This window comes from Miniopterus natalensis, chromosome X (genome assembly GCF_054644295.1).
Source record: "Miniopterus natalensis isolate mMinNat1 chromosome X, mMinNat1.hap1, whole genome shotgun sequence".
Lineage (NCBI taxonomy): Eukaryota > Metazoa > Chordata > Mammalia > Chiroptera > Miniopteridae > Miniopterus > Miniopterus natalensis.
The window spans coordinates 28455540-28480598 of record NC_142103.1 but is presented as its reverse complement, the minus strand read 5'-3'; the positions used below and the strand labels follow the sequence as shown (position 1 = coordinate 28480598).

The window sequence follows — 25059 nt, the reverse complement described above, 5'->3', positions numbered from 1 at the left end:
CTTAGGATATATTCCTAGAAGTGGGATCACTGGGTCAAATGGCAGGTCAATTTTTAATCTTTTGAGGAAAATTCCATACTGCTTTCCATAGTGGCTGCACCAGTCTGCATCCCCACCAGCAGTGTACTAGGGTTCCCTTTTCTCCACACCCTTGCCAGCACTTGTAGTTCGTTGATTTGTTGATGGTAGCCATTCTGACAGGTGTGAAGTGATACCTCATTATGGTTTTAATTTGCATCTCTCTGATGATTAGTGACATTGAGCATTTTTTCACATGTCTCTTAGCCAGCTGTATGTCCTCTTTGGAAAAGTGTCTATTTAGGTCCTTTGCCCATTTTTTAATTGGATTGTTTGTCTCCCTTTTGTTAAATTGCATGAGTTCCTCATATATTTTGGATATTAACCCTTTATCCGATGTGTCATTGGCAAATATGTTCTCCCATACAGTGGGCTCCCTTTTCGTTTTGTTGATGGTTTCTTTTGCTGTACAGGAGCTTTTTATTTTCATGCAGTCTCATTTGTTTATTTTCTCCTTCATTTCTCTTGCCCTAGGAGATGTATCAGCAAACACATTGCTACGAGAGATGTCTGAGATTTTGCTGCCTATGTTTTCCTCTAAGATTTTTATAGACATTTTCATGTCTTACATTTAAGTCTTTTATCCATTTCAAATTTACTTTTGTGTATGGTGTAAGTTGGTGTTCTAGTTTCATTTTTTTGCATGTATCTGTCTAATTTTCCATGTATCCAGTTTTTTGGTGTATAGTTGTTCACTTTTAAAAACAAAACAAAACTGGAATTGGCTCATGTAATTGTGGAACCTGGCAAATCCAAAATCTGCAGAGTAAGCTGACAAGCTGGAAACCCCGGGGAGAGCTGCAGTTCTAATTTAAAGGCAGTCTTCTTGCAAAATGCCTTCTTCCTCCTGAGAATTCAGTCTTTTTTCTTTTTAAAAATGTACTGGGGCAACATCAGTCAATAACAATGTATAAATTTCAGGTGTACAACTTTATAATACAACATCTGGATACATATTATGTGTTCACCATCTGAAATTGTTTCATTCCGGCACCTTGTATTTGACCCCCTTTACCCTATTTGTCCTCCCCTTAACCCCTACCCCTTTTGTAACCACCATTCTTCTGTCTGTACCTATGAGTTTTTTGGTTTATTTACTGCTTTTTGTTTTATATTGCACATATGAGTGAAATCATATAGTTCTTGTCCTTTTCCATCTGACTTATTCCACTTAGCATAGTACTCTCAAGATCCATCCATGGTTTTGCAAATGACAATATTTCATCTTTTTATGTCTGAGTAGCATTCCATTGTATATATGTGCCACATCTTCTTTATCCAATCATTCATCAAAGGACACTTGGGTTTTGTTTCCATATCTTTGTTATTGTAAATAATGCTCCAATATACATAGGGGTATATATATCTTTATAAAAAAGTGTTTTCAAATTTTTCTAGTAGATACCCAGAAGATGAATTGTTGGGTATTATGATACCTCTATTCTTAATTTTTTGAGGAACCTCCATACTCTTTGCCATAGTGGCTGCACCAATTTACATTCCCACTAGTAGTGTACAAGGGTTTCCCTTTCTCCACATCCTCTCAAACACTTGTTATTTATTGTCTTACTGATAATAGCCATTCTGACATGTGTAAGGTGGTGTGTAACTGTAGTTTTGACTTGCATTTCCCTTATTGCTAATGATGTCAAGCAATTTTCATGTATCTGTTGGCCATCTGTAAGTCTTCCTTGGAAAAGTTTCTATTAAGTTTCTCTGCTCATTTTTTTAAAAATTGATTATATTTTTCTCTTGTTGAGTAAATTCTTTATATATTTTGGATATTAGCCCCTTAGCAGAGGTATTGTTTGCAAACAACCCCATTTACAATTGCAATAAAAAGAATAAAATATCTAGGAATAAACTAAACAAAATTGGTGAAGGACCTGTACACTGACATTGTTGAAAAAAATTGAAGTGGACATCAACAAATGGAAAAATATTCCATGTTCATGGATTGGAAGAGTTAACAGTGTTAAAATGGCCATATTACTTAAAGCAATACATAGATTTAATGCAATCCCTATCAAATTCCAACAGTATTTCCCATAAAAATAGAAGAAAAACATCCTCAAATTTGTTTCAAATCACAAAAGACCCCAAATAACAAAAGCAATCAAGAGGGGGGAAAAAACAAATCCAGAGGTATCACACTCCCTGACCTCAAACTATAATACAAAGTCACAATATTCAAAACAGCATGGTACTGGTAGGAAAATACACACACATACCAACTGAACAGAATTGAGATCCCAGAGATAAACCCACTCATATATGGGCAACTAATTTTTGACAAAAGAGGCAAAAACAGAGAAAGGAAAGTCTCTTCAATAAATGGTGTTGGTGAAACTGGAAAGCCACATGCAAAAAAGTGAATCTAGACTGCTATCTGACACCATACACAAAAATTAACTCAAAATGGATTAAAGACTTAAATAAGCATATATACATAGCCCATGGACACAGACAATAGACAGGTCAAGGCCTGGGATGGGGTGGGAGATGGGTGGAGGAAGGCAAAGGGAGGAAAATGGGAGATGTCTATAATACTCTCAACAATAAAATAAAATAAAATATAAAATAATAAAATAAAATAACACACTTGAATATAATACCTGAAACAATAAGATGCGTAGAAGAAAAGATGGGCACTAAACTTATAGACCTTGATCTGAAAGGGGTCTTTGTGAACTTGACTCCAAAGGCAAAATAAATAAAAGTAAAAATGGGTCTACACCAAACTAAAATGCTTCTGCACAGCAAAAGAAATCATCAACAAAACAAAAAGCCAACCAATCAAATGGGAGTCAATTATTTTTTATTCAGGTCTTCAACTAATTGGATGAGATCCACCCACATTATGAAGAGTAATCTATTTTACTCTATTAATGTAAGCAGTAATATCATCCAAAAAACACCTTCACAAAAACCTCCAGAAAAATGTTTGACCAAAAGTCTTGGTATCATGGTCTGTCCACATCAACAAACAAAATTAACCATCATACCTGGGATCCTGTTACAACTGCAGAATTTCAGGCCCTGACACAGGCATTTGACCTCAGTCCCCAGAAAGCATGCCCTACAACCATTACTTTACCACCTTTCTTTGAAGTAGGTTAGAGTGCTAAAAACAGCAGACACGACTTCTCTCCCCTTTATTTTGGCATGAGTAGGAGACAGTGTCTAATTTTCGTGACCTAGTCCAAAATTTCTGCCCTTAGATATGGTCACTGAAGGAATAGAGTGTTCACATCCAACTACTGGCTTTCTTCAGCACAGGGGTTACAAGGCGGTAGAATTGTAGGGAGCAGTGCCTGGAGAGAATTAATTGATCATTAAAGGAAAGATATCATTAAAACCTTATGAGCAGACAAATATTCAAAACAGCATGGTACTGGCAGCAATTACCAACTAAAGACTGCCTGGAGGATTCCAAGATGACTGCAGTGTAGCTGGAAGCTCCGTCCACTTGTTTCCAGCCCCGAATCAGATTTTCATCAAAACTTCAGAGCAATCAACTTGAAAAACCAGTTGAAGTGTAGCTGACCTAAAATAATGAGAACAGGGAACACGGAGGAAAGACAGGAAGAGATGGAGAGAGGGTGAATCCCCTCACACAGGTGCGTGGCTGGGAAACTGGAGGGATATTGGGGCAGCTGAACCCTCTCCCATTGGGAGCATGGGGTCTCAGCCCCTCACAGGGATCCCCAATCCAGAGCAACAGAGAAGGGAAGGAGAGCCCGCATAGCATAGGGCAGTGGGAATCAGTGGGGATTCCGCCTACCTGAGAGACTCAGACTGCACCATCCCAGGCAGAGTGATTTCCTTGTTACAATACTAGCCTGGGAAGTTTGCTCTGGTCTGGGACTGCTGGAGGGGCCATGCAGTAGTACTTGGGGCTGGTGGAGGGGTCTTCTCTGAACACCCAACAGTGACTTTGAGGGACTTTCTATTCTCTGGGAAAACTTTGGGCAGAGAGGCGGTCAGAGACTAGACTGTGGCTTGAGAAAGAGGGTCAGCCTGTCCACCCTGAGTGCATGGGCAGCACTACTCTCCCCACCTGCTGAACTGCTGGGTCTGCCCCATCCTGCTGTGTTCCAAAGCAAAGCGGAATGGCACTGGGCTGGAAATTTACACCCGTATTGCCTGGTTTGACAGCATGGAAGATTCAAACATTTGTCCAGGTTGGAGCCTGTGTGAAGGCCCCACCCAACTGGGGCTGGCTGAGCAGACATTGGAGTGTCAAGAGGGACTAATTTTTTTTACCCTCTCCTACTTGGTTTGGCAGTGCAAGGGTGTCAGGGAGTCAGGCAGAGATGAGTTATTGTGACTGTCTCCTGGGTGGGCTTCTGTTCAGGAGACAGAAGGGCTTGTGCTGCGGCTGCATTACAAGGAAGCAGATCTGAGCTTCCAGCGAGTTCAGCCCACACAGCCCTGGGGAGGAGAGGAAGTGCTCACCCTGCCTCCTACAGTTATGGGCCCATCCCACAATGGGACTCTGTTTAAATCACCTTGGCAAGGTCCAGGATACCCCTGCTGAGTGCAGTTCCATGGGGGAAGGAAGAACAAATCAGAGCATGGGCATTCAGGTTTCCCAGACCCAAGTCAGACCCAGACTCTGGGCTCTGGAGGCCACACCTACTGAACCATTTGGGGAGCACCTATACAACAGTTTGCAAGATGTGGTGGGGGTTGAACCTCATAGTCAGGCAACCCGAGGGCTGACCCCACTCATGAACGGTACAATAGAAATCAGGACCCAATTACAATAGGAGGGCCCACATAACCCACACAAGGGACATTCCTAGAGCACCCAGATCAGGAGATCAAGGAGACTACACCACTAGGTCCCAGAGGACAACTACAGTAAGCCACACCACCAAGACTGGGAGTCATAGTAGTTCTATCTAATACATAGAAACAAATATAGAAACAAACGCAAGGAACAGCAAAAACAGGGAAACACAGAAATAGGCCACAAATGAAAGAACAAGAGGAATCTCTAGAAAAAGGGCTAAATGAAATGGAGGAAGCAATTTATCAGAAACAGGGTTCAAAGTAATGGTTTTAAGAATGCTAAACAGCATGAAAAATGACAGAAACCATGAAAAAGTACCAGTCATGAATGAAGAATAACATATCTGAAGTAAAGAATAACCTGGTAAAAATAAACAGTAGATTAGATGAAGCAGAGGATAGAATCACCAAATTAGGAGACAAGGTAGAAAAAAATCATTCAATCAGAGCAGCAAAAAGAAAAAAGAATTGTTTTTTAAAACACTTTATTAAATGTATTGGGATGACAATGGTTAATATTAACATATAGGTTTCAGGTGTGGGTTTTTATGTTACAAGATCTGTATATTGCTCTGTGTGCCCACCACCCAAAGTGACATCTGCTCCCATCACCATATATAAAGACCCCCTTCGCCCCCACCTCTCCACCCCCTCCCCTCTGGAAACCATCACACTGCTCTTTGTGTCCACGAGTTTCAGTTTCATATTCCACATATGAGTGAAATCATATGGTTCTTAGTTTTTTCTGACTGACTTATTTGACTTAGCATAATATTCTCAAAGTCCATTCATGTTGTTGCAAATGGCAGTATTTCATCATTTCTTATGGCTGAGTAGTATTCCATGATATACATGTACCACATCTTCTTTACCCAATCCTCCATCTCAGAACACTTTGGTTGTTTCCATGTCTTGGCCACTGTGAATAATGCTGCAATGACCATAGAGGTGCATATATCTTTGCAAATACATGTTTTTGAGTTTTCGGGCATATACCCAGGAGAGGGATTGCTCGATTGTATGGTAGCTCTATTCTTAATTTTTTGAGGAATCGCCAAACTGCTTTCCATAGTGGTTGTACCAGTCTACATTCCCACCAGCAGTGAATGAGGCTTCCCTTTTCTCCACAACCTCTCCAACACTTGTTATTACTTTTCTTGTTGATAATGGCATATTTCACAGATCTAGAACAAATATTTCAAAAATTTATATGGAACCAAAAAGGACCCCAAAAAGCTTACCAGTCTTGAGAAAGAACAAAGTTGGAGGTAACCCCAATGACAGATATCAAACTGTACTACAAAGCCATTGTAATAAAAACAAGGCCTGGTACTGGCACAAGAACAGGCATATAGATCAATGGAACAGAACAAGAAACCCAGAAATCAACTTATGCCTTTATAATAAATTAATATTTGACAAAGGAGGCAAGAGCACACAATAGTGTAAAAACATTCTCTTCAATAAATGGTCTTGGGTAAATTGGACAGGTACATGCAAAAAAACAACAAAACAAAACAGAAAAAATGACCACCAAATTACCATATACAAGAATAAACTTAAAATGGATAAAAGACTTAAAAGTAAGTCACAAAGCCATAAGAATCCTAGAAGAAAACATAGGCAGTAAAGTCTCAGACATCCCTCATAGTAATATTTTTGCTGATACATGTCCTAGGGCAATGGAAACAAAGAAAAAAATAAACAGTAGACTACATCAAACTAAAAAGCTTCTGCACAGCAAAAGAAAACATTATCAAAATGAAAAGGAGTCCTACTCTATGGGAGAACATATTTGCCAGTGATACATCTGGTAATGGGTTAATTTACAAAACATATAAAGAATTTGTCTACTCAACACCAGGAAGACAAGCAACCCAATTAAAAAATGGGCAAAGCACCTGAATATTCAGTTCTCTAAAGGGGACATACAGATGGCCAAGAGACATATGAAAAATGTTCAACATCACTAATTATCAGAGAGGTGCAAAATAAAACTACAATGAGGTATTGCCTCACACCTGCCAGAATGGCTAATATCAATAAATCAACAAACAACAAGTGCTGGTGAGGACACGTAGAAAAGGGAACCTTAGTGCACTGTTGGTGAGAACGCAGAATGGTGCAGTTACTGTGGAAAAAACTATGTAGTTTCCTCAAAAAATTAAAAATGGAACTGCCTTTTGACCCAGTTATCCCACTCCTGGGAATATATCCTAAGAATCCTGAAACACCAATCAGAAAAAAATATATGCACCCCTATTTTCATAGCAGCACTATTTACAATAGCCAAGATCTGGAAACAACCCAAGTGCCCATCAGCAGTTGAATGGATAAAAAACTGCAGTACATTTACACAATGGAATACTACACAGCTGTGAAAAAGAAAGAGCTCTTACCCTTTGTGACAGCATGGATGGACCTGGAGATTATTATGCTAAATGAAATAAGCCAGTGATAGAAAGACAAATACCATATGATCTCACTTATAAGTGGAATCTAATGAGCAAAATAAACCAACGAACAAAATAGAGACAGGCATGGAAGCATTGGGACAGACTGAAGGATGTCATCGAAGAGGGAGGGTGAGAGACTGGATAAAGGAAGGTGAAGAGATTAGTCAAAGAAAATATATATACATAGCCCATGGTAACAGACAACGGTGTGGTGAAGGCTGGGGAGGGGGGGAGGAGGTGGGCAAAGAGGGGGGAAAATGGGGGACATCTGTAACAGTGTCAACAGTAAAAATAAATTTTAAAAAGAAACTGGAAAAATTCCAAATAAACAATCTAAATTTACACCTTAAGAAACTAGAAAAGGAGGAACAAACAAAACCCAAAGTGAATAGTATACAGGAAATAATAAAGATCAGGGTGGAAGTAAATAAAATAGAAAGTAGTAAAACAATAGAAAAGATTAATGAAAGTAAGAGGTGTTCTTTGAAAGGATAAATAAAATTGACAAGCCTCTAGAGAGACTCATCAAGAAAAAAGAGAGATAGCGCGCACACACACACACAAAATAGAAATGAAAGAGGAGAGATTATGATTGACATCACAGAAATACAAATGATCATTAAAGAATACTATGAACAATTATATGCCAACAGATTGGAAAATCTAGAAGAAACAGATAAATTTCTAGACCTGTAAAACCTTCCAAAACTAAACCAGGAAGAAACAGAGAATCTGAACAGACCAATTACTAGCAATGAATTTGAAGCAGTAATAAAAGAAGACTCCAAACAAACAAAAGCCTAGGACCAGAAGGTTTCCACAAGTGAATTCTACCAAACATTTAAAGAATTAATAACTACCCTTCGTGAGCTATTCCAAAATATGTTGAACTACTCCTGTGCCCCTGGAATGAACCCCACTTGATGGTGATGTATTATCTTTTTAATATATTGTGTTAAATTTGCTAGTATTTTGTTTAGGGTTTTTGCATCTTTAGTCTACAGTTTGTTTGTTTTTTGTGTTATCCTTTCCAGGTTTTGTTATCAGAGTTATGTTGGCTTTATAAAATGTGTTAGGAAGTATTGCCTCTTCTTCAATTTTTTGGAAGAGTTTAAGAATAATAAGTATTAAATCTTCTTTGAATGTTTGGTAGAAATCACTGGTAAAGCCATCTGGTCCTGGACTTCTATTTTTTGGGGGGTTTTAGATGGTTGTTTCAATTCCCTCACTGTTGATTGGTCTATTTAGATTTTCCAAGTCTTTGATTAAGTCTAGGAAGGTTATATATTTCTGGAACTAATTCATTTCTTCTAAGTTATTGAATTTGGTGGTATATGGTCTTTTATAGTATTCTTCTGTGATCCTTTGTATTTCTTTGTAAGTCTGTGGTAACTTCTCTTTCATTCCTGATTTAGTTTATTTTAATCTTTTCTCTCTTTTCCTTAGTGAGTGTAGCCAGAGGTTTGTCAATTTTATTAATCTTTTCAAAGAACAAGCTCTTTATTTATTTTGTATAGTCTTTTTATTCTCTATTTCACTTAATTCTGCTCTTTTACTATTCTTCTGCTGCTTTGTGCTGCTTTTCTTTCTTTTTTTCTAGTTCTTTTAGAGGTAATGTTAGGTTGTTTACTTGGGATTTTTTTCTTGTACCTTGAAATAGGCCTGCAATGATACAAACTTCCCTCTTATAACTTATTTTGCTATATCCCAAAAGTTTTGATATGTCTCAGTGTCATTCTCATTTGTTTCTATATATCTCTTGATCCTATTTCTTCTTTAACCCAGTCATTTTTTAGTAGCATGTTGTTTAATCTTTACACATTTGTGTTTTGTTTCACTCCCTTTTTGCAGCTGATTTATACTTTCAAAGCAATGTGGTCAGAGAATATGCTTGTTATGATTTCAGTCTTCTTAATTTTGTTAAGGAGAGGTTGTGGAGAAATGGAAACACTCATTCACTGCTGGTGGGAATGTACACTGGTACAGCCACTATGTAAAACAGTACAGAAGTTCCTCAAAAAATAAAGAATAGAGTTATTATATGACCCAGCAACACTTCTGGATATGTACCAGAAATATTTGAAAACATTTATTCCCAATGATATATGCACCCCTATGTTCACTGCAACATCTTTCATGGTAGCCAAGACATGGAAACAACCAAAGTGTCCTGCTATAGAGGACTGGATAAAGAATATGTGGTGCATGTACACAATGTAATACTACTCAGCCATAAGAAAAGATTAAATACTGCCATTTGTGATAGCATGGATGGATCTTGAGAATATCATGCTAAGCAAAATTAGTCAGACAGAAAAAAGCCCCACAGGACTGACCATAATGTGAGATTCCATGTTATTGTTGTTTGTTTGGAAGTGAAAATAAATGGTTGAACCCCCTCAAGCACATGGACACAGAGCACCTGCTGTCAGCTCTCTGAGAAATGCTCTGGGAAGACAAGCTGACTCTCTCTCACTCTCAGATGCTGAATTGAGATCCCACCCGAAGTGCACTTTTCAAAAGGGGGAGGAGGCTGCACCGTGGATGGATGAGAAGACAAACATAGACATGGTGAGAGGTGTGAAAAAGCCCATTTCCCAATTGCCTATGTGCAAATTGTAAACTTGTTCACAGTATGGTCTTTGAAAACATTTAGATGATTAGGAAGAAGTAAAATATATGAGTCCCCTCTTCCTTCCTTCCACAGCCCTCACTATGCAGTAGGCATCCCTGACAAAACCCCTTTGTGCCAGGTCCCATACCTGCTTCTGTGGGCCTCCAGGTAGAGCATCTGACTGAATCACTTTCTCCAAAGGCCAATCTCTGGAAGCACTGTTTCCATTCTCATCAGAATCTACTACAGACTACCTATGGAGTCAATCCTGATTTATCTGCTAGACACGCCAGAGTGAGTGGGGGAGTTGGGTATGGAGAAGGCAGCACTTTTCAGTCCTGGACCCATTAACTCATGGTTGGGCAGGGGAAGAGTGATCCAAGACACACAACATACAATGTGTAACATCACTCTTTATTATGAAAAAACTACAACAGTGATCATGAATGGGGAAAATAAACAGAACAAAGGATACTTCAGGCGATTAGGCAACTTTGGCTTCTTGGTCAGCCAGGCCTCCAGCTCCAGTCATGGGTATGACCTTAGGCAGGAGAAAAGAGAAACGATGGTGATGAAGACAAAAATGACATCCAAAGGCTCTTTTTTCTCCTTTTTTAAAAAATCTTTATTGTTGAAAATATTACAGGTGTCCCCTTTTTCCCCCATTAACCCCTTCCAGCCTGCACCCACTCCCCGTCCCAGACCTTCACCACGCTATTGTCTGTGTACATGGGTTATGCATATATGCATATAAATTCTTTGGTTAATCTCTCCCCACACACCCACTCACACACCCTGACCTTCCCTCTGAGGTTCGTCAGTCTGTTCCATGCTTCTATGTCACTGAATCTATTTTGTTCATCAATTTATTATGTTCTTTAGATTCCACAAATAAGTGAGATCATGTGATATTTGTCTTTCTCTGACTGGCTTATTTCACTTAGCATAATATTCTCCAGGCTGTGGGACATTTACACCACAGAATATTATGCAGCTATAAAGAAGAAAGATCTCTTACCCTTTGGGACAGTATGGATGAACCAAAAGCTCTTTTTAAGGGATTTGTTTGAAGGCCTCTTCTGGGATCTTGCCCTCAGCCTGGAGAGGAGGAGTCAGGGTGTGGGAAGAGCCAGCTCCCTGAGTTTCATTCCAGGGAACCAGCCTCCACCTTCTTGGCCTTCCCAAAGGCCCCAAAACATCTGTCTTTAACCCACTTGATACCCAGCCCTCACCTTGAGTGTAGTGAAAACCTGAGCAGCTCTGGTGTAGTTCCACTCATTGTCCTGAAGGCATCTGGAGTGGGAGAAGAATAGGTGATCTCCATTAGTACCACAGTACAGACACATTGACCTTGCAATGCCACCACAAAATCTATGCCAATGAATCTATGCTGGGACACATGTACCAGAATAAGCACTATGTGTAATGAGGAAGAAAGACCTATTGAAAACCAAAATGTCTGTCACTAGCATTCATGCCCACTAGAATTCAAAACGGAACAGAGATGTTCAAAAGAACAAGAGAGCTTAATATATGTTGATAAAGAAAGATGTTCAAGAAAATAACAAATGGAAACCTATAAAATACAAGTTTTCAATTATATTTTATAGCATTCACCATTTTAATGTGTACAATTCAGTTCTTTTTAGTATATAACAAGAATGTGCAACCATCACAAATATCTAATTCCGAAATATTTTCATCATCTCAAAAAGAAACTCCTTAAGCATAAGAGATCGCTCCCTATTCCTCCCCTTTCCCTAGACTCTGGCAATCACAAATCTTTTTTCAGTACCTATGAATTTGCCTGTACTGGACATTTCATGTAAACAAAATCATACAATATGTGACCATTTGTGACTGGCTTCTTTCACTTAGTGTAATGTCTTCTAGGTTCGTCTATGGCATGACATATATAAGAACTGTGTTCTTTTTATGACTAAATAATATTCTACTGTACCGATGTACCAGATTCATTCATTCATTCATTCATTCATTCATTCATTCATTCATTCATTCATCAGATAAAAGACATTTAGGTTGTTTCTACTTTTTGGCTGTTAGGAGTAATGTTGGTATGAACCTTCCTGTACAAGCTTTTGTGTGAATGTATGTTTTAATTTTTCTTGTTATATACTTAGGAGTGAGATTACTGGGTCATATAGTAACTCCATGTTTAACATGTTGAGGAACTTCCAAAAAGTTTTCCACAGTGAATGCTCCACTTTACATTTGAACCAGTTATATATGAAAGTTCTAATATCTCCACTTCCTCATCTACACTTATCTTCCGTTTCACTCAAAAGCCATCTTAATGTGTATGAAGTGGTATCTCCTCCATGTTTGATTTTAATTTCCCTAATGGCTAATGATGGTGAGCATATTTTGTGGGTCATTTGTATATCATCTTTAGAGAAATGTCTATTCAAGTCATTTCCCAATTTTCAAATTAGGTTGTCTATTGTTGTTAGTGTCCTCAGATATTCTGGAAATAAACCTTATCAGATACGAGACTTGCAGATATTTTCTCCCATTCTGTGAGTTGTAGTTTCACTTTCTTGACAGTGTCCTTTGAATGTACAACAGATTTTAGCTTTGATGAAGTACAATTTGTTTGTTTCTTTTGTTGCTTGTGTTTTAGGTGTCATATATAAGAAACCATTGCCTAATTCAAGATCATGAAGATATACACCTATGGTTTCTCCTAAGAGTTTTCACAGCTGTAGATCTTACATTTAGGTCTTTGATCCATTTTGAGTAATATTTGTATATGGTATTTGGTAAGGGTCAAAATGCATTATTTTTTTTGCATGTAGATATATAGGTGTCTGTTGAAAAGAGTGTTTTTCCTCAATTAAAATTTTTTTGGCATCTAGTTGAAAATCAATTGACTATAAATGTCACAGTTTATTTCTGGACTCTCAATTCTATTGCATTGACCTGTATGTCTACTCAAATGTTAGTACCAATGTAGTCTTGATTACAGCAACTTTGTAGTAAGCTTTGAAATTCTGGGGATTGAGAATTATGACTCCTCCAACCATATTCTTCCCTTTCAATATCGTTTTTAGTATTCTAAGTCCACTGCATTTCTATGTGAATTTTAGGATCACCTTATCAATTTCTTGAAAAAAGCCAGCTGAAATTTTGAGAAGAATGGTGTTGGATCTGTGGACCAGTTTGAATAGTATTACCATCTTAACATTAAGTCTTGCAAATCATAAACATAGAATGACATTCCCTTTTTTGGTCTTATTTAATTCATTCAAAAATATTTTGAAGATCTTAAAGTATAACTTTTCCCAGTATTTTAGTCTTATTTTTGATTCTGTTATAAATGAAATGATTTTACTTAATTTCATTTTAAGATCGTTCATTGTAGTATATAGAAATACAAATTATTTTTGTATATTGATCTTATATCCTGAAACTGTGCTAAACTTGTTTGTCTATTCTAATTTTAGTGGATTCCTTAGGATTTTCCTTATACAAGATCATGTTATCAGAACAGAACATAACACTATTTAAAAATTTTTTTTAAATCCTCACCGAGGGATAATTTTTCCTTTGCTTTATAGAGAGAGTGGAAGGGAGGGAGGGGGGCAGAGAGAGAGAGAGAAACATCCATGTGAGAGAGACACATCCATTGGTTGCCTCCTGCACGAGCCCTAACCGGGGCCAGGGATCTAACCTGCAACCCAGGTACATGCTCTTGACTGGGAATCGAACCCACAACCCTTTGCTGTGTGGGCCAATGGTCTAACAGCTGAGCCACACCGGCCAGGGCACATTATACTATTTTAATCATCATAAAATTAGGATACGTTCTTCATGGGCCTACTATTTTTGGAAGCAAAAGATCAAATGCTTATTTTTCCAAATTGTTTATGTGTTCCCATAATTCAGCCCCACACTGCTTAAGCTACCTCTTATCCTTGAGCACACCCAGTACTCACTTCTGAGACCACTGTGGTTTCATACCAGACTGGATGGAGAAAACCTGCACCATTTCCTGCTGCTCCTGGGAGAAGATAGGCCCAATGTTGCAGGAGGGTGAAGGCACCGGGGCAGAGAAGGCCTTCTGAGTCTCACTGGAGGTGGCGTCCCTCACAAACAGCTCATCATTCACAATGAACATACTGCAGAAAAATGATTCTTCAGACAACTGATGGAAGGATAACTCCACACCCTCAACAATGATCCTGTTTACACTGCCACTCAGCAACCAGATTCCTCCAACACCCTGTCTGTACCGTCTGTACCTGTACCCCAGATTCCTTGCCTGGTAGCTCTGCCACTCCCACAGACCCCACCTTTGGAGAGACTGTCTACCAGCTTCACTAAATTTGTACGCCTAATCCCACTGAAATTACTCTGTGAAACAGCCCAAGGGAGAGGGCAGTCTAATCCCATTTTCAGAGGAAGACATAGTGTCACAGAGAGGTCATGTGATTTCACTAAGAAATAAATCTAGTGAGTGTTGGGGTCACTAAGAGGACCTCAAAGAAACCTGAAACACTTTCAGTGTCCTAATCCCACAGCCCATGCTCTTGACCCCTAAGCAGGACCGTTTCTTGGATCAACCTTGGATCTGCTGGTTTCCCACAACACACGGAGAAAACCCCGAGGACATGCGCTGCCACATTCCCAGAGCCCTGAGCCCAGGCTGAGCTGCGTGTTCCCATCCAGAGCACAGCACTCACCTGGAATTGCTGCCAGGGGTAGCGATGAAGGTCCGGGTGAAGGCGCGCACAGAACCCTGAGACCTTCCTTCCACTTCAACAACAACAAACAACAATACCACGTTGTAATCTCACATGCTTCATTCACTCACACAGCATTCTCCAGTCAGGGTGGGATTCAATATTCATGCAAAGGGGACAACTGTTCCCTGGGAGTCAGGGTGTCAGGAATGGGGAGGGCAACCATAGGAGCAATCTGCTGCCACTGACACTGACCTTACTATGTGCTGGGCCCTGGGACAACCACTTCACAAGTTCATTTGATTCATTTTTTTGCAGCTACCCAAGAGGTGAGCATTATTTAGCAAATAAGAAATATGAGAAGTTAGATAATGGGCCCAAGTTCACATAGTCAGGATCTGGGATGACAACCATCAAACCTCCCAGCCTCTGCCCCCAACGCCCTAGCTGTGCAGGGCTGACAGGCATAGATGCAGGTAAGACCAGGATGGTTTGGGAGCAGACTGGAGGCAGGAGAACAGAGATGGAACAGTAAAGAAGGGGAAGGGATCAGGGAAGCTGAAAGAGTTCTGAAAGGAAGCCCAGCCAGAAGGAGGGAGCAGTGGGGCATCTGGGGAGAGGACTCTACACACACTCACCTTCCTTGAACATCCCGTTGACAGAGAAGCAGAGCATCCTTTCCTGAAAGGGAAGGCCCAGGTGCTCAGTCTACCTATACCTCCCACCCACCTGCATCTTTCTGGGCTTACCCTGGGGAGGAAGTGGGTGCTCACCGACTGAAACCACATGTCCACCACGAAGGAATTGAGGTCATGCTGAGTTCTGGGCAATATACGCAGGTAGCTCACAACGTCATGATTTGTACATTTCAGCAGCTGAAAACGCAGGTCTATGAGGGATGGACAGCAAAGGTCAAGGTTGCCACACCCTGGGCCCTATGACTGACCTTTCATTCCCCATTGCCCTGCCCAATATTCCCCATCCCACACGCACTGGGGTCCTTGAGGTTCTTCATATTCCTATTATCCTTGAAGTACTCAAACAAGCTGCTTCTAGGAGAAAAAGAGGAATAGGATGTGGTGGTCTGGCCAGTGTGTGTGTTTCCATGAGCTGACCAGTTTCTGCTGGGGAGACACATGCCCCAGAATCAAAGTCTGAGTTGCGATACTCACGGGGCTGGATCATCTGGAGTGAAGGGAATGGTCAGGGAGAAGCAGGCCTCATCGTGATAAGCACCAAGGAGACTCTGTCTGTCTCCAGAGTCATAGATCAAGTAATATCTGTGAGGGGATAATGAAGGCAGTCTATCTCTATGGACTGGACCTCAAAGGGGACTTGAAAACTCTCAGGAGCATACCTGTGCTTGGGTGGCCCAGACTGTCCCAGCCTTCCCCATTTTTTGGTGGTCACAGGAGTACTTACTGCTGCAGGAAATGCTGGACTTGAGTCTTCAGAACATCAAATACTTCACAGCTTTCCTGGAATCAAAGGCATTTGAGACCATGTGGCTGATAAAGCCTCCCTTACAATAGCCCAAGTGTTGATATTTATTCCTCACCTTGACGGGTTTTATTAAGTGGGGTCTGTCAATGTCAACAGTAATCGGTGGAACTAAATCCTGGCCATCCTGGAGACAGGAAGATAAGTTAGCAGTGCAGACCAGGGAGGTGGTCCTGGGTGATTAGGGGAAAGCAAGGGCCCAGGAGATAGTGAAGTCAGAAGTCAAGAGTGAAAGGGCCCTGGAAATTCCATGGGCAAGATTCCAGTGGGTGTCTGCAGCAAGAGGTCCTGGACGTCTCTACTGTTTTAGGCAACTTGTGTGTATGTATATGTGAGTCTGTTTTTCTCTCTTTTCTTCCCTCCTTTGTGCGCTCTCTCACTCGCTCTCTCTCTCTCTCTCTCTCTCTCTCTGTGTGTGTGTGTGTGTGTATTTTCACAGAGATCATTCATATTCGTGCCCTTTCCAGGAGTCCATGTCCCCCCAAATGGATAAGACTCTGATGCAAACATGTCATCTTGGCAAGACACAAAGGGCTTGAGGGCAGATGTGGAGATCATCAATGTTAGTAAGAGACAGTGATGAATATAGGTACTTACCAAGCGTGACAACTTGGGGAAACATTTCCTGATGACACTGTCCAAATCCAAAAATAAAAAGAAGTGGTTGATAGTTTGGGTTGCAAAGTTTCCATTTACTTAAAACACTCATGGCATACACAGAAACAGCTGTTCTGCCCTTTACCATCCTCAGCCTCTGATTTCAAGGCTTCTGGGTCCATTCCCTGCTGATCACTGACCATCTGCCAAATGGAATCTCTGAAATGCAGTCTCTTCATCTCTCTCCACACCTGCACCTTCATATTACGTCCCTTCCTTCCTCCCTCCCTCACCTTTTCCTTCTCTTTCTTCCTCTCCATCTCCCATTCCATCCTCCTGGTTAGCTCCCTCCTAAAGGGCCCTGACTCCTTCTCCAGTGCCACAAAACACAGCATTTGGATCCCAGAGTGCAGGGCTTCTTCCCCCTCCCTGCCTCCCTTCCTTCCTCAAAGCCCCCACTGATAGCTCCAAAGAGAAGAGGGAATGGGGTGGGGACCCAGGGGTCTGTTACCTCATTGGGGGCCCAGCATCCTGCCAGGAACCAGACATGCCCCATGGATGACCCGGGATGCTGGGGCAAGGAGGTGAGTGAGGGATTAGGAGGCAGGGAGGGAAAGGAAGGGGGATGAAAACAGAAAGAGACTGAAGACAGGAGCAGAGATTGGAAAGATGTGGAGGAGTAAAAACAAAGGAGAAAGAGAAAGAAAAAGAAAGGAAAGGAAAGGGAAAGAAGCTCTGCCCTGGCAGTAGGGGTGGGGTCAGGGAAGAAGAGAGAAGAATGGAGACATGGCTCCCCTGCAGCAGCCCTTTCCTTCACCTTCCCTGGGCTGGCCCTGGGTCTCCAGGTTGGAATGGTAAGCACGCACCTGTTGTTCTCAGGGTCATGGGATGTTAGTTGAGCCTTTGTTACCTGTGGGACTCAATCTGAACTGGGCATGGGAAACACACTAGTGACTGGATCAAGAAATCTTCCCTAGAAGGAGTAAAGGATTCTCCCCAGCTCAATTTGGGGTGGGAGGTCTGTAGCCCCCTCATGTGATCACCACCTTCTCTCCTCATTGCACCTGTGCACCTGTGCCTGTCTTAGTTGGTTCCTTGCATGAAGAATCCTACCTGTTTCAGGCTTCCCAAGGCTCCTCTGAAGGACCAAGCAGGTGATGTGATGTGTGCAGGAAGGGGCAGTGCCCCTGAAAAGACTGTTCTTCTTTCTCCTCAAACCCCTCTGGCCTCTGCCTTCCACTGCTGCCTCGAGAGGCCTTCTGCTAGTGGCTCACTTCTTGCCCTGACTCAGGAAACTCTGGATTCTACCAAGTATGACCCCTCCCTAGTATTGTACTAAAGAAACAGATGTCATAATGACAGCCACCCAGGGCCTGGTTCCTTGGTATGGGGCAGGGAAGTCCCCATGTCAACCTGCCATTCTAGGGGCGACCCTTTATGTGCAAGGGAAAGAAGGGTCCTCCCAGAACAAGTTAGGGATACTCTGTATCCTCTCAGAAGCAGAAAGGACTCTCTCAGCATGATTCTGGGGTGGAGGATGTTCCTCAGCCCATATCAGCAGTATCTGCCTCAAGGCTCAACACTCTTAGTCCTGGTGAGGAGGTAACCCTGCATCCTGGGACACACTCTTGGTGGGCATGCTAGAGAAAACTAGATGCAGAGTTGGGAACCAGACCCCAGACCACAAGAACAAGTGAGCAGGTCAGAGGAAGGGTAGGAGACATCTCAGCACAGGCAAGGGTCAGAGAGAAGAGAAGTTGGGTCCTCTAGTCCTCCCAGAGGTCCAGGGCTGCCACTTTCTGAGGCAGGGCACTGTCAGGGGTAGTTCAGGGTCCTGGAGGTCAAATGTTCCCATTAAGGGTGACAGGTGTTCACACTGACCTTATGTAGGTGAACTGGTTTCTGAAGGTGCCACACAAAGGGTTCCCTTCCAGCCACAGCTCTTTGAGCTTCAGGCCTTTGATCTTTCCCAACTCCCAGGTGGATTTCAGCTGAGAAATATGGGGAGGAAAACTGAAAAATGGTCCCCGGAAAAGAGGGACATCTGGGCTCCTGCAACCACAGCCCCCTCCCTTCCCTACAGGTACTGTTGTCTGCCCACTGTCATCACTCTGATAACCATTACCATCCACTCTCAACCCAACTTTGCTCTGTCCCTCTTCTCACCTCATTTTTTGAGAGGTTCAGAATCTTGACTGTGGGGGCCATCTGTGTAATATCAGACAGGCCATCCAGCTGGTACAGTCTATTGTTGCTCAAGTTCAAGGACAACAGCTTTGGGGAAGAAGAGTTAGCATGATGCTTACTATCTAGGACCTCAGAGACAAGTATGCCCTGCATCCCATCTCTTCCACCCCCTACCATAACACCAGCACTGGTTCTAAGGCCTCACCTCAGGAAAATTCTTTTCGATGATCTGCAAGGTGGCAGCCATGCAGTTTCTCCGATTCAGGATTATATCAATATCAAGATATGCAAAACCTTCAAGAAGGTGAGAGTACAGAATCACAAGGCTGAGAGGGGTCCAAGAGCAACACAACCTCTCCTTCATTACCATCCTTAAGTCTCCCTCCCTCCCAGGCAGAACCCTCTGCCCTCACCTGCCCTAGAATTATTACTGTCAGTTGTACCTGGGTCATAGCGGAGACTCTGGAGGTCAAGAGCTTTCTGGGAGACATCATATCGTTTGCTCATGGCCAGCTGCAGAGTGAGATGAAGAGAGAGCTCTAAAGCTGTGGTGGGAACAGGGAAGTCAGGGGCTAGAGGAGGAATAAGTGGGTCTGGGTATGGGCACACATATGCCTTGACTGTGCATTACCTTTAGCTGCTCCATTTCTTCTGGCTCCAGTTTGTCCTGCACAGAGTAGGGCACAGCCGAAGTATTGGCAAAGATAGCTATCTGCAGGAAGAAGTGGGGTAAGCAACAAGAACTCTAGTCCTACAGAAGGTAACCAGCTCTGCCTGTCCTCCTGCCCAGGGACTAAGTACAGATAATGACCTCTACAAATACCTTTCGGTTCTCCTCATCACAAATCTTGTAGCTGACGTCCTTCAGTGCAGAGACAGCACTAGCATCCTGGACAAAGAACTGGGCCTTGTTTTTCACATAGTGAAACTACAAGGATTGAAGGCAACAACAATAGTGTCAGAGGCCAATGGCCCAAGCTGAGCCAGGTTCTCCCCCTTCCCTGTGCCCCCTCATCTGTCTTCAGCATCCTCTCTTACATCCACTGGAGTGAAGGGAACACTGCAATGACTCTGGATTGAATCCATCAGCCATGTCTTGTCATACTTTCTTCCATAGGGAATCTAAGGGTCAGAAGGAGAGATAGAGAGAGGAGAGACAACATAGAATTAAGGCTGGAGAACAGACCCAACACCTTGTTCTTTTCCAAACTTCTACAGAACCTTAAAGTGCTTCTAAAGAGAGGACCACTGGCACGATTTATCATCTTTGTTCTAAATGTCAATTTCATACATCCCTTTTTCTTCATTCAAAATCTCTCATCCAAGTAAGCAATGTAAGGTGTTTAATGTGGTCTTCCTTTTATAAGGTTCCAGGATATCTCATTTAGCACAGACTTTGCCATGATACTCACTGTGATCTTGAACCATCTCCCTGTGGTTTCATCTTGTGTGTTCTTCTCCATTTCTCTTTCCAGAGGTTTTCTACCTCTCCACACAGTAATATCACTACAGCATTTGTTACGCAATTTTACGGCCCTTTTGTTTTGTTGTATGGTATAGGGTGTGCTGTAAGAGGGAAGTACAGAGAAAAAGGGTGGCCATGAATGTTAAGAAAGTCTTCTATATATCCTTACATCTCTGACACCAGGACCATAATTAGCATTGTTCAACCATGATTTCACTTCTGGAATTCTTCAGTTTTCCAGTGAGAGAAGAAAAAGAAAACCATGGGCAGAGAAGGAGTTGCACAGTCCCATGGGCTGCTACATGCAAACCAGGCTGCTGGGTCACTTACTGTCTGACTTGGTACTTCTGCACTCCCCTCATCTCCATGTTTCCATCATCCTTCTGGAGGTGTGAAGGCTGAAGTCCATACCCACCATGTTGATAAAGACAAGTCCTCTTGCCAAAATTACCTCGAAAAAAACTCCAGCCTTTCTTTTTCCCTTGAGGTGAGCTACCACCATCATTGTTTTCTGAAACAAGGAACAAAAATACAAGTTTGGAAACACGTCTGTGGCCACTTATCATGTACCATGCCTTAGGTTAGTGCCATGTGAGGGCAGCAAAGTGCCAACCTGCTGTAAGAGACCAGACCCATAAACCCCAAAAAGGAAACACCTCTGCCTGTCCAGATAGTAGAGCCTTATTTGACAGATGGTGCTATGAGGGGAGAAATCATGCAGGATGAGGAAGGAGGAGTAAGAACAGCAGGAGGATGGGAGAGGGGAAGAGAAGGAGCTCACTGTGTTGAACCCTTTAAAAATGGATCAGGATTTATAAAGAACAGAGGTGTATGCATCCATGGATTAGAGTGAACTCCAGCCATACATCAGGAAGTCATGTGACTCTTCCATAAGGGCTCTCTAACAACCCCACCAATACATGGGAAGCAACCTCTCTCATGCTTCCCAAACCCAGTCAGCCACCACACTGATTCCACTAACACTCAGCAAGCTGTGCTTTCTTTGCTGCTGCAGTACAAGCTTTAATGTCAGGTGGAACAGAAGTATTAGCCTCCTAAACTGTCTTCCTCCCACCTGCCATGTCCCCAAAAATACTCTATTTGAAACATCCAGAGTGAGCTTTCTCTTTGCCCACTGAAATGCCTTTGAGTTCAGGAGACAGCTCTTTCTAACCTCAGCTCTTTATAACAAGGGTCTGGACAACAAACTGGAATGATGTTTCCATTACCATTTCCAAATATCTAGGGATTCTTCTTTTCTCTTTCTATTATCAAGTTCTCATTTAATTCCTCTATGGTCAGAGAACATACTCCATGTGATTTCAATTCTTTTTAAACCTGTGGAGATTTCTTTGGTGGCCCAGAAGATGGCTTGTCTTGGTGAATGTTACATAGATACTTGAAAAACATTGTATTCTGCTGCTGTTACGTGGAGTGTTCTATTTGTCACACAAATCCTGTTAGTTTATTGTTATTAGGATCTTCTATATGCTGATTTTCTCTCTAGAAATTCTTGCTGAGAGTGGGTGTTGAAGGCTCCGACTATCATAGTGGACTTGACTACTTCTACTTTCAGCTCCATTAGTTTTTGCTTCGTGTACTCTTTGGCTCTGTTGTTTGGTGCATACACACTTAGGTCCATTATGTCTCCCTGGTGGATTGGTCCTTTTATCATTGTGTAAAGCCTCTCTTTAAGAAGTCTCTTGTATGTTTTCTACTTTATTGGAGATCGTAGCCACAGGTATGCTCATAAAGTGTCTTGGTTATGTTGCACTGGGTATTCACTCCTAGGAGTTGTGCTGCTGTCCACCCCTCCCCCCACACTCCTGCCAACATGTAATTTAACATGTGGAAGGATTTGGCAGTTTTTGGCATCTACAGAAATAAGGTAGTCTCAATTCTCTCTCTCATATGTGGATTCACTGAGGTATTTTATTTTTACCACATTCAACTGAAACACTGTACCAGCAGACAACAACACTGGTGGTTTTGGGGTCAGAAAGATTACGGGAATTAAGCTGTAGAAACCAGCTTCTTGTGGGGGTGTCATATTTAATGTTCCATAGATTTGTGTTATACACTTTGTATATTAATTACTCCATATTGCCTCAAGACCACTTATGAGTAAAATTCTGTTCATTACTGATTATTCCGCAATGTACTGATGACAACCGGGCCTCAGATGAACTCCTCTAGGGAGTCATTGCTGTCACTGTGTGGCCCGCTGTCAGGATAATCCTATAACTCACAGCCTTTGAGGCCTTTCATGGGTGGCACTGGAAGTGAAATTGCAATATTCTGATCTCTTATATCCTTGATTTTTTAAAAATAGGGTTTTTAAAAATTGATCCTTTTAGAGAGAGAGGAAGAGAGAGACACACACAAAGATGTAAGAGAGAAATATTGATTGGTTGCCTCGCTCACACACCCCAACTGAGGATTAAATCCACAATCTGGATATGTTCCCTCATTGGGAATCAAACCCACAATCTTTTGGTGTACAGGATGACTTTCCAACTAAATGAGACATCCAGCTAGGACACATATTGTATTGTTTTTATCATTGACCCATTATGATTTTTATTTGCATTTCTCTGTTGGTTAGTGTTGTTTCCTTTTATTCCTTGTTTGTGTGGTTTTTTAAATTATTATGAAAAGGTGTTGAATCATGTCAGATGTTAACAGCTGACACCAGAACCTTCTTCCATACACCCATCTGTTATTTTTCATTTTCCAGGGGACTTGTAACAGTGAATATAAATAACACATATTCTTCCCTTACTAAACACCAGACTTTGTGCTAAGTACCTAACTTAGTAATAGCTAAGATATTTATGAGGCTTATTAAGTCACAGGCATTTCTCCAGGCACTTTCAGGGTAGTTCCATATATTATCTCAGTTCTTGCAATTACCTCAGGATATAACACTAGTACTATCCCAAATTTAAGGACAAAAGTTTATGTGAGTCACCATGAGGTCAAAGTTACTTGACCCAGAGCATAAAATTTATCATTAGGATTCAAACCCTGACCAAGCTGACCTCAAACCCTATGCCTAGAGCCAATAATGTGTGACTCTGTGTTAGAGTTGAAGTGAGCCTTAGGACGGGACTCACTCAAAGGCTGTTAGGCAGTGATGGGTACAGTGTCCAGGACCAAGATGCTCTGAACTCCAGCCATCTTTCAAAGAGACCCCTCACTGCACACTGTTCCCCTGTGCTGTCTCTCTTTTCTAAGACTCCTTGGGAACTGTTTCTAACAAGTGTGAGGTGGTATCTCATTGTAGTTTTGATCTGCATTTCCTTAATAGCTAGTGAAGTTGAACATCTTTTCATATATTTGGTGGCCATTTGTATGTCTTCTTGGGTAAGATGTCTGTTCAGGTCCTCTGCCCATTTTTTTATTGGATTGTTTGTTTGTTTAGTGTTGAGTTGTATGAATTCTTTATATATTTTGGATAGCAACCCCTTGTTGGAGCTGTTGCATGCAAATATCATTTATTCCTTTGGTTGCTTTTGTTTTGTTGTTGGTTTCTATTGCTGTGCACAATATTTTTACTTTGCTATAGTCTCATTCATTTGTTTTTGTCTTTACTTCTCTTGCTTTTGGGGTCAAATTCAACACTGAAAATTTTAAGGTAGTTCTCAAACTTGTTTAAACAATTCAGTCACATGAGGAGACTGAAATAATCACTAGCACCAATCTACACCCACAATTAAAGCAGAATAGGGGTCAGGCCCAGGCAAATTTTTAAACTCTCCACGTGACTGTAGTATGCAACCAAGACTGAACACCACTGTGTTAAAATATCAGCTTTTGGGGTATGCTTACCAGAAGTTCCTAGGAATGGCTGCCACATTATTTTCCTGAATTTCCACTCAGTGTTGTTTTGGGGCACTAGTGATTGCATTAGCTTTGATCAGGGACTGGGAAACTATGGCCCATGGGCGAAACCTGGTCTGTGGCTTGTTTTTGTGGAGCCTGTAAGAGTGGTTTTTATATATTTGAATTTTTGCAAAATCAAACAAATGATATTTCTTGACAAGTGAATATTATTTGAAATTTAGACATCAGCATCCATACATTAAGTTTTACTGCAACACTGCCATTCTGTCTCTATTGTGGCTTTCACTCCACAGTAGCAGAGTTGAATGGTTACAACAAAGACCAAATAACCCACATGGCCTCAAATATGTATGATCTGACCCTTTCCAGAAGAACTTTGTCCAGCTGTGCCTTAGAACCAGTGTCCTTAGAGCAAGTGCACAGTAACTCTGGTAAATGGTGGAGGTCCCTTTGGCAAAGCCCAGGAAGAAGATTTACTATAGATACTTGTGACTTCATTGTAGGATCTTCCCCAAGCACTCTATTCCTTCATGGCTTTCTGGGCCAGGTGTGGGAATTAAGTAAAGGATCATCATTCGCTGTCAAGATGGCTCAAGTCCCCAGACCTAGAGTTTATTTATATTTTCTTTTCTTCCATTTTCTTTTCTTTTTTAAATTAAATTTATTGAGTGGCATTGGTTAATATGATCAGGTAAGTTTCAAGTAGTGGTTTTTATGTTACAAGATCTGTATATTGCACTATTTGTCCACCACTCAAAATCAAATCATCTTCCATCACCATATATTAGGCCCACTTCACCTTCCACAGCAACACCC

At 41.5% G+C, this 25059-nt stretch overlaps 1 protein-coding gene across 1 annotated transcript in view; it reads right to left on the bottom strand.

The window, feature by feature from the left end:
* Positions 1 to 10998: 10998 nt before the first annotated feature.
* The window catches only part of LOC107524006 (nuclear RNA export factor 2-like), a 28145-nt gene continuing 14084 nt past the window's right edge, over positions 10999 to 25059 (bottom strand). Inside the window, exons 2-21 of the mRNA XM_016195737.2 lie at positions 20728 to 20908; positions 20345 to 20498; positions 19971 to 20054; positions 19756 to 19860; positions 19564 to 19644; positions 19376 to 19445; positions 19138 to 19226; positions 18912 to 19019; positions 18627 to 18736; positions 16746 to 16782; positions 16207 to 16275; positions 16071 to 16126; positions 15821 to 15928; positions 15642 to 15700; positions 15422 to 15537; positions 15287 to 15329; positions 14649 to 14721; positions 13902 to 14084; positions 11178 to 11238; positions 10999 to 11043 (exon numbers count right to left, since the gene is read on the bottom strand). Coding sequence (XP_016051223.2) covers positions 10999 to 11043; positions 11178 to 11238; positions 13902 to 14084; positions 14649 to 14721; positions 15287 to 15329; positions 15422 to 15537; positions 15642 to 15700; positions 15821 to 15928; positions 16071 to 16126; positions 16207 to 16275; positions 16746 to 16782; positions 18627 to 18736; positions 18912 to 19019; positions 19138 to 19226; positions 19376 to 19445; positions 19564 to 19644; positions 19756 to 19860; positions 19971 to 20054; positions 20345 to 20498; positions 20728 to 20908 — 1832 coding nt within the window. The remainder of the gene's footprint in view (positions 11044 to 11177; positions 11239 to 13901; positions 14085 to 14648; positions 14722 to 15286; positions 15330 to 15421; positions 15538 to 15641; positions 15701 to 15820; positions 15929 to 16070; positions 16127 to 16206; positions 16276 to 16745; positions 16783 to 18626; positions 18737 to 18911; positions 19020 to 19137; positions 19227 to 19375; positions 19446 to 19563; positions 19645 to 19755; positions 19861 to 19970; positions 20055 to 20344; positions 20499 to 20727; positions 20909 to 25059) is intronic.